The sequence below is a fragment of the Sceloporus occidentalis genome, unplaced genomic scaffold, assembly GCF_023333645.1.
Source record: "Sceloporus occidentalis isolate IW3139 unplaced genomic scaffold, rSceOcc1.0.p SCAF_3, whole genome shotgun sequence".
In the NCBI taxonomy this organism is placed as follows: Eukaryota; Metazoa; Chordata; class Lepidosauria; order Squamata; family Phrynosomatidae; genus Sceloporus; species Sceloporus occidentalis.
In genome coordinates, this window is record NW_028316983.1 from 185,434,053 (window position 1) to 185,447,765 (window position 13,713).

General features: G+C 42.4%; 1 protein-coding gene across 2 annotated transcripts; it reads left to right on the plus strand.

Annotated features, from left to right (window-relative positions):
- The first annotated feature begins 886 nt into the window (after positions 1–886).
- Positions 887–13,665, plus strand: TMEM200C (transmembrane protein 200C). 2 transcript variants are annotated; one of them, XM_089517075.1, is made up of 3 exons: positions 946–962; positions 1,108–1,207; positions 8,221–13,665. In XM_089517075.1, exon 3 carries the CDS (start codon positions 8,264–8,266, stop codon positions 9,941–9,943), a length of 1,680 nt encoding a protein of 559 aa, XP_089373201.1. In that variant the 5' UTR covers positions 946–962; positions 1,108–1,207; positions 8,221–8,263; the 3' UTR covers positions 9,944–13,665. The 2 variants fall into 2 exon arrangements, with proteins under 2 accessions (XP_089373200.1, XP_089373201.1); XM_089517074.1 differs by having other exon boundaries at positions 887–1,207.
- The last annotated feature ends 48 nt before the right edge of the window (positions 13,666–13,713 follow it).

A 13,713-nucleotide genomic window follows, 5' to 3' on the forward strand; every position in this document is an offset into this window, starting at 1 on the left:
TTATTTATCTATTTATGTTTGCACTAGTTACTCGTAAATCATAATTCCCGTATACCACCGAACGTAATGCTAATAGTTGTGACTGTAAACAGCTAGCATTTTTTTTTAAAAAAACCCATGCCTTCAAATAGCAATAGCATAGGTGTAAGCTTAATGTGATTTATATATACATGGTTAAAATGTAATGTTTTTTAAAGAAAAGAATTAAAAATTATATATATATATATATATATATATATATATATATAAATCAAATGTTTTTAAAAAATAAAAAATAAAAAATATTAATTTAATTTTTAAATGAAATTTTAATTCAATTTATTTTTAAAAATGAAATTTTAATTTTAATTTTAAAAAAAACCCCATCCCTTAGAGATGCAGGCCAGCGCCACAATGTTTCTGCCCAAACACAGGTGTTTGAGGAGAAGTGGTGCCACCCCCCAGTGCTCCTAGGGATGCCACTGGATAGGAGAGGAGGGGGAGGGAGGGAGGGGGAGGGCTTGTGGTGGGCCTCCCCCTCATAATAAAAGAGCTGGCAACTGAGGCCGCCCTCTTGGCCACTCAGGCCGCCATTTCCTGGTGTCATGGTTCCTGTCTCCTAGCAACGGCAGCAGGCCCCGCCATGAGCATCATCAGCATCCTCATCCTCATCAGCAAGAGCAGCAGCAGCAGCAGCAGCAGCAGCAGCTAATCAGTGGCCCCTTGGCTGGGCACAGAAGCAGCAGCAGCAGCAGCAGCAGCAGCTCCAGACAATAACAAGAGCCTCCCAGTGGGAAGAAAGAGCCATTGAAGACTTCCATGAGCAGCAAGAGCAGGAGGAGGAGGAGGAGGAGGAGGATGCCATCCAGAGGAGCCCCACTTTGAGAGCCATCCTCCTCCTCTTCCTCCTCTTCCTCGGCCCCATGGATCCCAGGGATGCTGCTGCTGCTTTGCCTGTGATTTCGAGGAGGACCCACTGGCGGGTGTGTTAAGGAAGCAGAGGAGTGGAGGGAGGAGGGAAGGATGGAGGAAAGGAGGGTGCCCTCACTGCTTCTTCTCTTCCTCCTCCTCCTCCTCGTTTTTCTTTGCTGTTGTGTGTCGTGGCTGGTCTCCGTCTTCACCCACCAGAGAGGTCCCTTGGCCCGGCTGGCTCCCAAAGTTTCTCCATGGTTTCTTCCCGGGGTTTGAGGAACTTGCCTGCGGCTCTGACAGCCCCCGAGTCCCCCTGGTAAGAAGAGAAAGAGAGAATGAACGAATGAATGAAAGAGAGAGAGAGAGAGAAAGGAAAGACTGAAAGAGAGAGAGAAAGAGTGGTGGTGGTCTTTTCTGGGCTTCCTAAAATACTGCCATTTTGGAACCCTGGGCGCCTGCAAAGCCAGGAAGGCGCAGACTTGGTCCTCCTTTTCCCAGGACCTGTCCTCCATTTCCGCCTTCTGCCCAGGAGGAGAGTCAGAAAGGTCCTCCATTTTGAGCAGGACTGAGGAGCCTGGGTTGACTTGGTCCTCCTTTTTTTGGACCTGTCTGTCCTACTACCTTTTTAACCTTCTGTCCAGGAGGGATACCCAAATGTCCTCCATTCTGAGCAGGGCTAAGGAGCCTGGGTTGACATGTCCGAGGAGTGTTTGGAGCTCAGGGTGACCAGATTTGGTCCTCCTTTTTCAGGACCTGCCCTCCACTTCAATCTTCTTTCCAGGAGGGATGTCAAAACGTCCTCCCTTTTGAGAAGGACTAAGAAGCCTTCATTTACATTTATGGGAGTGTTGTTGTTATTGTTGTTTTAGCTTTTCTGGGGTTTTGCCCTCTAGATTTTCTAGAAGGTCCTCCATTTCAGCCTTCTGCCCAGGAGGGATTCCAAAACGTCCTCCCCTTGGAGCCTACATGGACATTTCCAGGAGTGTTTCTTTCAAGCTTTGGTTTGCTCAGGGCCTCCAGTTTTCTGGAGTGTCCTCCATTTGGCGGTGCCTGGTCCTCCTTGGCGGTGAGGAGCTCTGGCCACTTTGTGCAAACCCTCCTCACAAACCCTGGCTCCCAAGAGCTGTCTGTGGGACTGGGATCATCTGCATTTCTCCCCCCTTTTTGGTGCCTTTCCTGGTGTTTCTGCAGTTTTGGGGGGCTTCATCTTTTAGGAAAGAAGGGGGGTTGGGAGAGGGAATAAGGAGGGGAACCGGTGGAGCTGGAGAGGAGAAGAAAAACACCCTGTTATGAAATGATGGAAAGATGGAGGTGCCTGCTTGTGTCAGGCTGCTCTGACAAATAGTGGCCAGGTGTCCACCTTTTCCAGGATCTGCCCTACAATCTGTCATCCTTGTGTCCTTTTGAGCATCCTTAAGAAGCATGGATTGACATTTCCAGTGTTTTGAGCAGTTTTTCTTCAGTGTCCTCATTTTGCAGTGCCTTGTCCTCCTTTGCAGCTGAGACATCTGGTCTTCCTGGGCACAGCGGAGGCACCTGGCTGGTTGAAAGTCCCTTGAATGGATGGATGGTTGGATTTTTCAGAGAATGAGTTTTGATTGGGAAAAGTTGAAGGCTTTGGCTGCCACCCACTCCCCTGCTGCTGCCTTTCTGGTGTTGGCTGCCTCCAGAGCCATCCCTGGCTGGCAGGGCTCTCCTTTCTTGCCAGCTTCAGCCCTTTGATCCTCTGCCACGCAGAGGCTGCCCATGGCGCAGGCCAGTCTCCCTCAGCTGTCCCTAGTAGGCAACTTGGCAAAGGACATGATCCAGGACACACCAGGACCAGGTAGGTCAGCCCCAATGTCTCCTTCACCTCTGGTCCTCAAAGCACCTCCGAGGAAGGTGAGTACAAGCAGCAGGCAGGGACAAACAACTACTTTAGTAGGTCTGGTTGTGTGTGTTGTGTGCCTTCAAGTCACTTCTGACTTATGGCAACCCCACAGCAAACATACCATAAGGTTTTCTGGCTGAGATCAGTTCAGAGGAGGTTTGCCATGGCCTTCCCCTGAGGCTGAGAGAGTGTGACTTTCTCAAGATCAAGTTTACATGGCTGAACTAGGGACTTTTCCCAAATTGAATGGTAGATGTCTCTCTGCCCCCACACCTTTTCTTCTTCTTTACTGCACATACAGTCAGAGAGAACAGTGGAGAAAACTTGGAAGCGAGTGTCCTGGAATCACTTTGTTCTATTAAGCGTCTGCCTAGTTTTTTCGAAGGGAAAACAGTGTAAAAGATTATCTGGATTTTCCTGTAGCACAGAGTCCCCATTAGAAGGTAAAGAACTACATGGATATATATGTTTTTCGAGTTCTGGTCCTTTCAAAATCAGGGAGCATTTGCTTGTAGCATACTACAGAGAGAAGCAGCTTTTAGGAAATTGGCTCCTCTTGCGACTAGCCTATGTACCAGCCTTGTCCAGGTCGAGCTATTGGCATATGTTTCCCCATCTTAGTTAATGCGGCTTCTTGCCTATTGGTGTCGTGGGGTGAAATCTAATTCCATCAAAAGCTTGATTAAAAACAATCAACGTCTATTGAATTAATGTCCAAACAGCTCTCATGCTTGAAAAAGGAGACACAAGTCCAGTGGCTGATGAATTTCTTTTAGGTGCAGCGTAAGAACCAGGGACATTTCTACAAGAAAATGCATGGATTTTAAATGAATCTGAAAATTGCTGAACCTGAGGATATTTGGGAAATGGCACGATTTAGCTGATGAGAGGAATAAGATTACCTAGGATGCTGACTTAACCAGATCCCAGGGCAAAGGATTTAACTTTATGCAGCATGCTGTACTGATTGCTTTTCTCTTTCTTTCTTATAATCTATTTCAAACACTCTGGGAAAGTAATGAATGACTCTTCCTCATTCTTTTTCCCCCAGACTGTCCTAAACAGCTGAGAAGGAATTGTTGAATATTCAGTTGTTGCTTCATTAGTTGAATACATGGATTATGAACCTTGTGATGTAAATAAAACCTTGCAGCTTATTTCAGGCTCCCTTTGTCAACACAAGAGCAGGATTTGTTCCCCCAGTGATTCAAAGTGTTGTTACCCTTCTTCCTTCCTTCCTTCCTTCCTTCCTTCCTTCCTTCCTTCCTTTTTTTTAAAATCAGATTTAGCACAGTAGCTTTCTGTTCCCATCACATTCTCACATTGATGGACTGGTGTTACATAACCAGTTACCTTGAACATCATACATGACTCCAGATCAGGCATATGTCCGGAGGATAAGCTCACATTCAAAGCAGGCAGGAAGGTCTGTCTGCATATTCAAAAACAGTTGAAAAAGGAATTGTTTCAAAGAAAGTTTTCTGATGATACTAGGATTTGTTTATTTCTTGATGTAGGGATTGCAGTAAATGATAAACTCTAGATTTAAATCCCCTAGCCTGGTCATGACAATGCATACAAATATATACCTACAAGTCTCAGCAAAACCATTTATTTTGCCTTTTATTTTCCATCATTTTCTTAAAGAAACACCTTTTCATATTTTCCATAATAGATCACCTTCCATAAGCCCCTCGGGTAATAGAACCTTTGGCCTCATTCAGTGAAAACGGCCTGAGGCTAGAAAACAGTTTAGCAGTTTCTATAATAAAAACAAGAGTCTATGCAATCATAATAAAACTGTAAGGATTATTAAACCAAGGCAGCATCTCAGACTATGATTAAGGCTGCATCAAACATATTCCCCCTATTAAAAATGGAGCAATAATGTCAAATCTAGGTTATCATACAACAGAAGGAGATGAACATTGTAGATTAAGGAATTTTTAAAGAAAGGATACATCGTTTCTCTAAACTATGGATTCTTTAGATGGTCTGAAGCAATTTTACAAGGTAATTTTGATCCTTTTGGGGTCAGGTGATGCCTCTACTTCTAAAAAATCTCTCACCCTTTGTCCATGTTAGTACTAATTTATAAAAGTACAGGAACTAAAACTACATTCAAGAAGGAACATGTTTTTCTATCAGACCCTAGGAGTACCTGTTCAGATTGCACTCTAAGCCTTTTAAACATTGTCAGTGAATACAGAGGAGGGAAAATGTAAATGAGAATTACATTCTCCAACCCTGCTCCTGTATCTCTCTGCATTAACATTATATGAAGAACCCTTCAGGATCAGAGGCCTGTATAGACCACTATTCTGTTTCTACAGTGGCCAGCCACATACAAATGGCAAGGCCATAACGAGGACATGAGCAAAACCGTTATGAAGATGCTTCTCCTGCTCATGTTCCCCTGCAACTGGAGTAGAGTAGAAGCACAGTGCTTCTATTACTGGAAGATATCTATCTATCTATCTATCTATCTATCTATCTATCTATCTATCTATCCCCACACATATCCACACACATATATATCCGTCATCATGAACATTCATTCATTAGAGATGTAAGTCTTCACTTATTTCAAATATTGGCCCTGTGGTGGGCATTATGCATTTTTTCAACTTTTTAATTATAATTTTACACATTTCAGGACTTTTTAATGAAAATTCTTTTTGCACAAAATGCATTGGATTCTTTGCATTAAAATGCAACATTTTTACATCAAAATTTTGCATTTTTCAGAAAATATATACTGCTTCCTATTGAAAAAGAGAAAAAATTGCAAATCCATCTTGTGGCAGTGAATTCCACAGTTTAATTCTTCCTTTTAACTGTCCTTAACTTCCCACCACACAAATCATACATAGTTTTATACTCTATTGCATTCACTTTGTTTGCCTTTTCTAAAGCTAATGAGCTACAAATGTTGCATGTTCAATTGTTGCCTTATTTTTGAGGTGTTGTTGTTCAAAGTCTTTCAAGTGTGGTTGAATCATCATGAATTTGTAGTATGATGCTGATAATTTTATTTTTAATTTCCTTTTTGACGGTGGCTGATATGACGTTTACAGTTTTCAAAGCAGCTGCCCACTGATCTGACATTTTCATCCAGTGGTGCACCATAACCCCAAAATTTCTTTCTTTGTCAATCACTGCCTGCTCAGTACCCATCACTGTAAATGTGCAGTTAGGATTTGTTGACACAGTGTGTATCATTTTACATAGTGAATTACATTTGCATTGCAGACTGTTTACATGGAACTTCATTTTCTCTTTTTATGTATATCCATTTCCCTGAACTTGGCTATTTAACTTAGCCTGAGTTACCTGGAGTAACTTGCTATAAAGGTGACTTCGTGTTAAATGCCATTTAGAAGGCTTTCTCTTTCTTCCTTTTCAAGACTCGGTTCTTTTCAGAGCAAATGCTTTCCTTCAGTTACTGCATTGGAATGCACTTTTGACATATCTGTATCTGGCAGTGTTAGGCTAGTGGATAGGTGGATGTAAAAAGGACTTCAGTTCCTGTTCCAAATTCCCAAACATGTGAACAGAGCTTCCCAAGCACCCAGGTTTTATGACTGTGCATGCATACACTCACACCTGTATACATACACACTTGCATAGTCCATGTATTCATGGACTATGTGAAAATGGCTCCAGGTTTACTTATTCTGGGAAGCACCATAGACAATGATGTTTAGGCCCTGAAACAGAAATTGTCCTGGGCCTCAGGTTTCATGCAGAAACCTGCTTGTTCCATGCCTGTAAACAAAGGGGTGGGACTTATGCACCCCTCCCAAAGTTGCAGAACTGCAGTTCCCATTAGCCTTATCCATGATCACCAGCAGTGAGTAACAATATTTTGAGGGCCACATGATTCCCTTCCCTGTTGTATAACAAGTAATTTTTTACATATTGAAAGCATTTACAGAAACTCCTTGGCTCTTGAATGATCTAGGAGATGGGATTTTTAAAAAAATACAATCCGTAGTTGTTAGAGGAAAGGGGGGGTGGGGGAATCCTTGCTAGCCCATGTGTGTGTAAAATCCTTCTCAAGTTCTCAGTGAGTGAAACATAGGCATTAATAGATTTTCCCCTCTTTGTCTCCACACTTGCTTAGCATGACCAATCCTGAGAATATTTGTTAAAAGATTGACTCAGAATGTGCAAGCTCAGTGCCAATTTGCCTCTTTGGATTTTGGCTAGTCTGAGTGCATTCAGAACAAGTCAAAACCAAGAAGTGTTTCAGCTTTACTTCTCCAAGATGGTGCTCTTGTTGAAAACAAAGAATCCATTTTAATTTATTTAGAGTATTTCTATATCTCCTTCCAGACCACAGGGGTTCCCAAGGTGACTTGTTTGCAAAATGAAACCATCTTGACCATCCACTTGACCATGGGGAAAGAAGCAGCTTCTCAGATGTTCCCAGAGAAAGAGTCGTAGTTGTGGAGCTGCCACTAAAAAGGACCTGTACCCGGTTGCTATTAATCATATGGCCAAAGGAGGCAAGGCTGAGGAAACATCCAATGGAAATGTCTCAAAGTTTGGGCAGGTCTATCTGGGCAAAAGCTAGTGTTGTCCTGGTTTGTCAGTGACTTTAAAAGATCAATACCAGCAGTTTAAATTGAATTCAGAAATTGATTCGGAATCAGTACAGTTGGACTGTTTCCATTAAGGCTTACTAATCAATATCCAGACAGCTGCCTTTTGTATCAACTGCAGTTTCTAAATTATCTTTAAAGGCAGTCCCACAAAGCCAGAGAAAGTTGAAATACTGTACTCAAGTCTGGGTATACCTGTGGTATGTCCAGCTATATCTATGTAGATAGGCTGACAAAATATTCTACTAAACTACTATTGTCAACTACAGATCCAGAGAAAGTGCCAAGTCTAGGATCTCCACTGATTGGGATTTCCCTTTTCCTGGGAGTACAGCTCATAAATAACAGAATCCCCAACCAACAACAGCTCCATCTTGTCTGGATTCAGTTTCAGATTGTTAAATCAGAACAGACTTCAGAGGAGAGACTTACAAGCTTTTTTAGAATTTAAATAAGATTGCTATATTATCAGCTGGGAAGGGGATATTTATATTCCTTTTCAATAACACAACTCTTTGTTTCCTTCCTTTCCTTTCCTCTGTCTTTCCTTCTCTCTTTCTTTCTCTCTCTAGTTTCAGAAATGAACTTAGATATTTATTAGTTAAATTCAAAGCATGTTGTTTGCAGGTGGTGATACAGAAATCTCTTATAAGAGATTTCTCCTGACCTTCCCCCATTGCTTAGCTATTCTGAATTCTGTGTCTTGCACATGCTTCCTTGTGTGGAAGTGATTTGTCAGTAGTGACTGAGCAGATTTAAGAAAAACAGAGGAAGACTGCAATTTGCAAACGGGGTCTTTGCAGACTGAACTCTCCCTGGACTCTCATGTTCTTTTTCTCCCTTTTGCCACAGGAGCTGGAGCCGCTGTAGAGACCAGTGCCCAGGGTAGCCAGCCATGATAGCCACTGGAGGCCTTTTGCGGATCTCAGCCAGAAAACAGGATCCCCTGAGGCCTCAGAGCCAAGGCCCCAAACGCAAGCGCAAAGCCAAAAAGAAACGCAAAAACGATGTGGTGGTGGTGAAGGGAAAGCTGAAGCTCTGCTCTATCTCAGGCCTCATTGCTCTCTGTGGTATCCTGGTGTTGCTTGTGGGAATTGCCTTGGCAGTCATGGGCTATTGGCCCAAACCACATTACCGGGCAGGGAGCCTTGGTAACAGGCATCTTCCATCCTCACATGGGAGTGCCACCTTCAGCCGTTCCAGGAACCAAACGGAAGGGCCAGGAGAATATCCCCGGGAAGGCTCAGGGATCAACTCCTCTTTCATGAACAGCAAAAGGAACCTCCTCCCTTCCTCTCCTGCCCCCTCGCCCACCTCTAAAAGCTTCCTTCTTCAGCTTTTCTCACAGTATTTGCATTCAGACAAACTTAAGGTGCTTGGACCCCTCATCATGGGCATTGGCATCTTCCTCTTCATTTGTGCCAATGCAGTGCTCCATGAGAACCGTGACAAAAAGACAAAGATTATCAATCTAAGGGATTTGTACTCCACTGTCATAGATGCACATAGCCTTCGGACAAAGGATGGACCCCCCTCTGCTTCTGTTGCCCCAGTTCCCATCAATGGCTTTGTTAACTATGTACAGCCACGAGGAGTAGAGTTGAAACCTGGTGGCAGCTCTGGGGAAACTTTAGCCAAGACTGCCTGGCACCCAATGGTAAGTGCTCCTCTCTCCCCTCCAGATTTGGCTTCATCCCCACGCTGCTGCTCCTCTTCCTCTCCTCGGCAATTGCAGCAAAGACAAACCCCTAGCTTGGCCGAGGCTGTATATAGTATATATCGGGAGAGGGCAGCCTTGGCTAGGACTGCTCATAGCCCACCTTGCAGCCCCCCAGATGGCTGGGACCAGCGCAGTACTGCCAGTTCCATTGTGGGTTCCTCACTCAGCACTTTCACTTTGCTGCCGTTGGCTCAAGGAGAAGTGGCACAGGGAGACCGAAGTGGCTGGCAGAGGCCCCTGGGAGAACGAGGGGCCAAGGAAATACCTCGGGGAGAGTTTGAGCTCAGCCTGAAAGACCTCAGGAGCAGCTACATAGACTCAGAGCAAGGACATGCAACTGTGGCCAGGACGGGTAAGCGCAAGCTGGTTCTTCGACGCCAAAGCACAAGCTGCCTCCCTGATGCCAGGAGATCCCTCACCCCTGAATCCTCTCAGACATTGGATAGTAGCACAGACCTAGACTCCAGTCTTTTAGTTAAAGCCTCATCTTCCACCTACTCTAAATCCCTTGATTTGGGAGACCCTCCAACACCAGCTGTGGCTAGGAGAGATTCCCAGGGATCTCAGTGTGATCAGTACCGAAGCAATAAGGGCTATACCCCACTGGAGGAGACAGGCACCTCTTTGGAATCTGTTGCCAACACACCAGCCCATAAAACCCAGGACTGCAAAGGGAGCTCCAGTGGGGACATGCCTTCTTCAAAGGACACCAGCAGAGAACAAACAGAACAACAGCCTTTGAGAATTCAGAAACAGTATACAAATAAAGAGAAACTTTTCATGATCTCCAGGTCAGACACCACAGTGGAGCTGGAGGAAGCAGACCTGGAAAACACCGGTGTTTCAGCCAAATAAAATAAAATGGAGATAAGCATCAGAACAACTTGTAATCCTTCTGCCCCCTTGTGGATCTAGGAAACCGGTCAATAGCCAAAGCGCTGAAATATATTATCCTTTTGAATTGCATCAATAAATTCCTGTAGATGTCTTCAGGAAAAACAAAAACACCAAGCAGGAGTTTGTTCTGTTCAACTGTCAGTCTGTATTCCATGCAAGCCAACTGTATTTCACACTGACAGTGCAGTAAATTCTTTGGATCAAAGGAAAGAGAATATGTTGACAATAATTGTGCACTTTACTGATTTTTTTTTAAAAGTCTGATTGCTCCTTTCTCTCTCTCTCTCTCATTCTGTCTTGGCTTTTGCCATGGCGTTAACTGCACACTCTTTCCCCAGCTTCAGGCAGAGATGGATTTCAAGTCAGGAAGATTGATCTCTCTTGTAATGTTTGGTTAGATCAGAATATCATTTTGCAGAGATTAACAGATGAAGTATTATGACAAAGGGGGAAGGAATCTAAAGATTTAGTTTCTGAATAGTGTCAGCAGAAGAGGGATGGGAGATGGATAGCACTGTGGCCAACTAGCTGAAATCCCTCCATTCCTAAATTCAAATGAATACTTTATCAAGTATTATTGCACATGTATAAACTAAGAGCATTAATAACAGTTTTTAATTAAATAAAATATGTTTACAATGACCAAGTTTATTTAGGTAATGTTTCATTTCCTGCTAAATTCTTACAAATGAAATAGGTCTTGTTTTCATTGAATGTCTCCAAAGGCAGAAAAATTAATTGCATGTGTTGAAATCAGGACAGCAACAGTAAAAAGTTTTCTTAAAGGAAGGACAGAGTGTGGATGACTAAAACTAATCCTACTTTATCTGTTCGTAAGTAAATCCTGCTGAAATCAGTGGACTTTATTCCCAGGTAAGTGAGCATATGATTGCAGCCTTAATTAAAACTGAGAAATCATATGTAGATGGAATATGATTCAGGAAAGGAAGGGAAGACTCATAAGAGTCATTGATTCAACAGGAGACATAGGTGTGATACAGAGCACCGAAAAATGGTACTCTGCCGGCGCCTGTTTTCTCTCTGCAGTGCTTGCATAACAATGGTGATGCCCGTGTGTACAAGGTGCCGCCATTTTGACGCCCTCATCATGTGCTAGGGTTGAGGGGCGTCTGGAAGCGCCGCCCCAAGACAACCCTAGTACGTGATGAGGGCATCGGAAAGGGCTGGTCTGTACCGGCCCAAAGTTAACTTTGTGTATTATTCTCCTGTTGAAAGGAATGAAACTTAATGGCACAATCCTATGTATGTTTACTTATGATATAAAGGCCAATCAAGACATTATGTTAATTGCATTAATGTAATTATTATTATTTTTTTAAAAAAAGGTAAATGGCAGTTGCAACAGCATCTGGAACACAGGAGTGGAAAGATAATGTTCCCCTCTATGCTATGGACCCAGCAGAAATTGCCACTGGTAGCTGCTGTTTGCATAAAATAGGTGGAAACTGTCCCTCTTCCCATTTCTTGTAGTCCTGATGCTACTCAGGGACCCAACTTACATTTCAAAGTGCACAGTAGTGCATTAAAACAAAGAAGTTTGTCCCAAGTTACACTGTGTTAAATGGGGCTTACTCCCAGGAAAGCATCCATAAAATTACAACATTTAAAGATGCTTGAATCAGATAGTTTTGTAATTAGACCATTGTATCCTGTTTCTAAACAAGACTACAGTTGGCCTTCTGTACCCATAGATTCTTTATCCCTGGATTCAACCATCCACAGCTTGGAAATATTACACTCACACAATGAAAAAGGTAAACCTTGATTTTTCCATTTTATATAAGGGATACAATTTTACTATATGACTGTATTAAACTGGACTTGAGTTTCCATGGATTTTGGTACCCATGGGGTACTGTGGAACCAAACCCCAGCAGATACCAAGGATCCACTGTATTTGGAAATCACCTGCTGAAGGAAATGGATTTTTAATCCAAATGATTTGTTGGTACCAGGCACATTCTTGCCTAGTTAGTTCCTGATATATTGTAGCATTAATGAAGAGGGTTGTTTTTTTTGAAAAACTCTCACTTTAATCATGTTCAGCCTCTCATATATTTACAAAATGAAAGGGAAAGCTTGAGAAGATCAATTTGTAACAAGCTTCCAGATGTTGTCAATATCATTTTACCCCATAAGTCAAATGATATTGTACTGAGTCCTCAAAAAAATTAGTTATGAGGCAATATTGTTGTGTAATGGCTTTGCTACATCAGACGTGACTATGGTCCTCAGCCCTGATTTCCACAGCCTTGTCCATACTCTGCTACATCACTCAGCGATATCATGTGATGGCTGTGAAATGCTGCCATTGGAAAGCTATAAATCTGAGGTTATGTGAGGCAATCTGGAAGCAATATCTTTGGTATTCTGTTGTTAGGGGCTATTTTGGACATGCCAGACATTTTTTGATGTTACAGTGATAAAATAATGGATGTGTATGCATGAATTCAGCCTTAGCTGATGTCAGTGTCACAGTACTGAACAAAGCAGAAGATACACAGTTTGACTATAGTAATATTTGCATGGTATTTAGAACAGGAGTGCAGAATCTTTGTCCTCCAGATATTTTGGACTAAAATTCCTGTCAGTCCACTCAGCATGGTCAATGTTAAGGGATTGTGGGAGTGGTAGTCCCAAACATCTGGAGGGCGAACCATTCACCTCATTGAGATTTAAGCTTGGCAGGTAAGAAGATGCACTTGAAAATAGGCATTGCCAAATGAAGGAAATTAGTGTGTTTAGACCATTAGTATATATTGCCAGCCCATGCCAGACTATACAAGATTGGATTAAATTTAGGTGATTAATGTTAATGTAATTATGAAATGCAGATCATAGACTATGTCTTCTGGCATCCTAGCTAGAATTTAAAAAAGAATGGACTTTTCTCATTGCCATATAAAACTTACAAAGTTACAAGCAATAATGTGTAAATTGAAATATATATATATATTGAAATTCCATAACTGAACATTTACACAATTTGAGATCTTCTCCTTTATAATAACCTGCATTTTGACTAATGAAGCTTCTGAGAATTGAGGAAAGTTTTGAAACAACTGGAACCCACTGTCTTCTGTATGGGTTAGTGCAATGTGGCAATATTAATGTGGGAAAGACCTTGGATTGATTATGAAGAGAATTTTTGTGTTTGTTTCCGCCATCACCAAAGATATGCTGGTAACTGGCATGATATGTCCATTGCTTTTGCATGCTGTGGTGGCCCTATGGAGCTGTCAGTATACAGAAGCATTTCTAACAGCTTCCAATCCATTACTGTAACCTAAGGAATGACTCTCAGTTGAGCAACCTCCATGGGCAGAGGTTGATCAAAAATAAATTATCTCAGTAATAGTATGCTAAGTTGTTGTTTCTGAGGTTTTGTTTCAAGGGGAATCCCCTTCTTTGATGGAAGATTGACCAATTAGTCCTAAAATATCCACTTGAGCATATGGACAATTACTTTTAGTGAAACCATGTCATTGAGTTCAGATTATAGCATCATAGTCCAATTCTGTGCAATAACACTGTAAATCAGCCACTGTCAACACAACATGATATAGTGCTACAAACAGCCACTGTCATGAGGCAGTCAAGCTATGATATGACATGTAATGAGAAAGACAAGACAGGTGACTGGAACTATGGCTAGGGGTGTCCCCATCTCTCAAGACCACATCTGCAGATTTTATAATTTGCCCATC

Coding starts and splice junctions, on each gene's coding strand:
- TMEM200C (XM_089517074.1), top strand. CDS start 8,264: ATGATAGCCACTGGAGGCCTTTTGCGGATCTCAGCCAGAAAACAGGAT.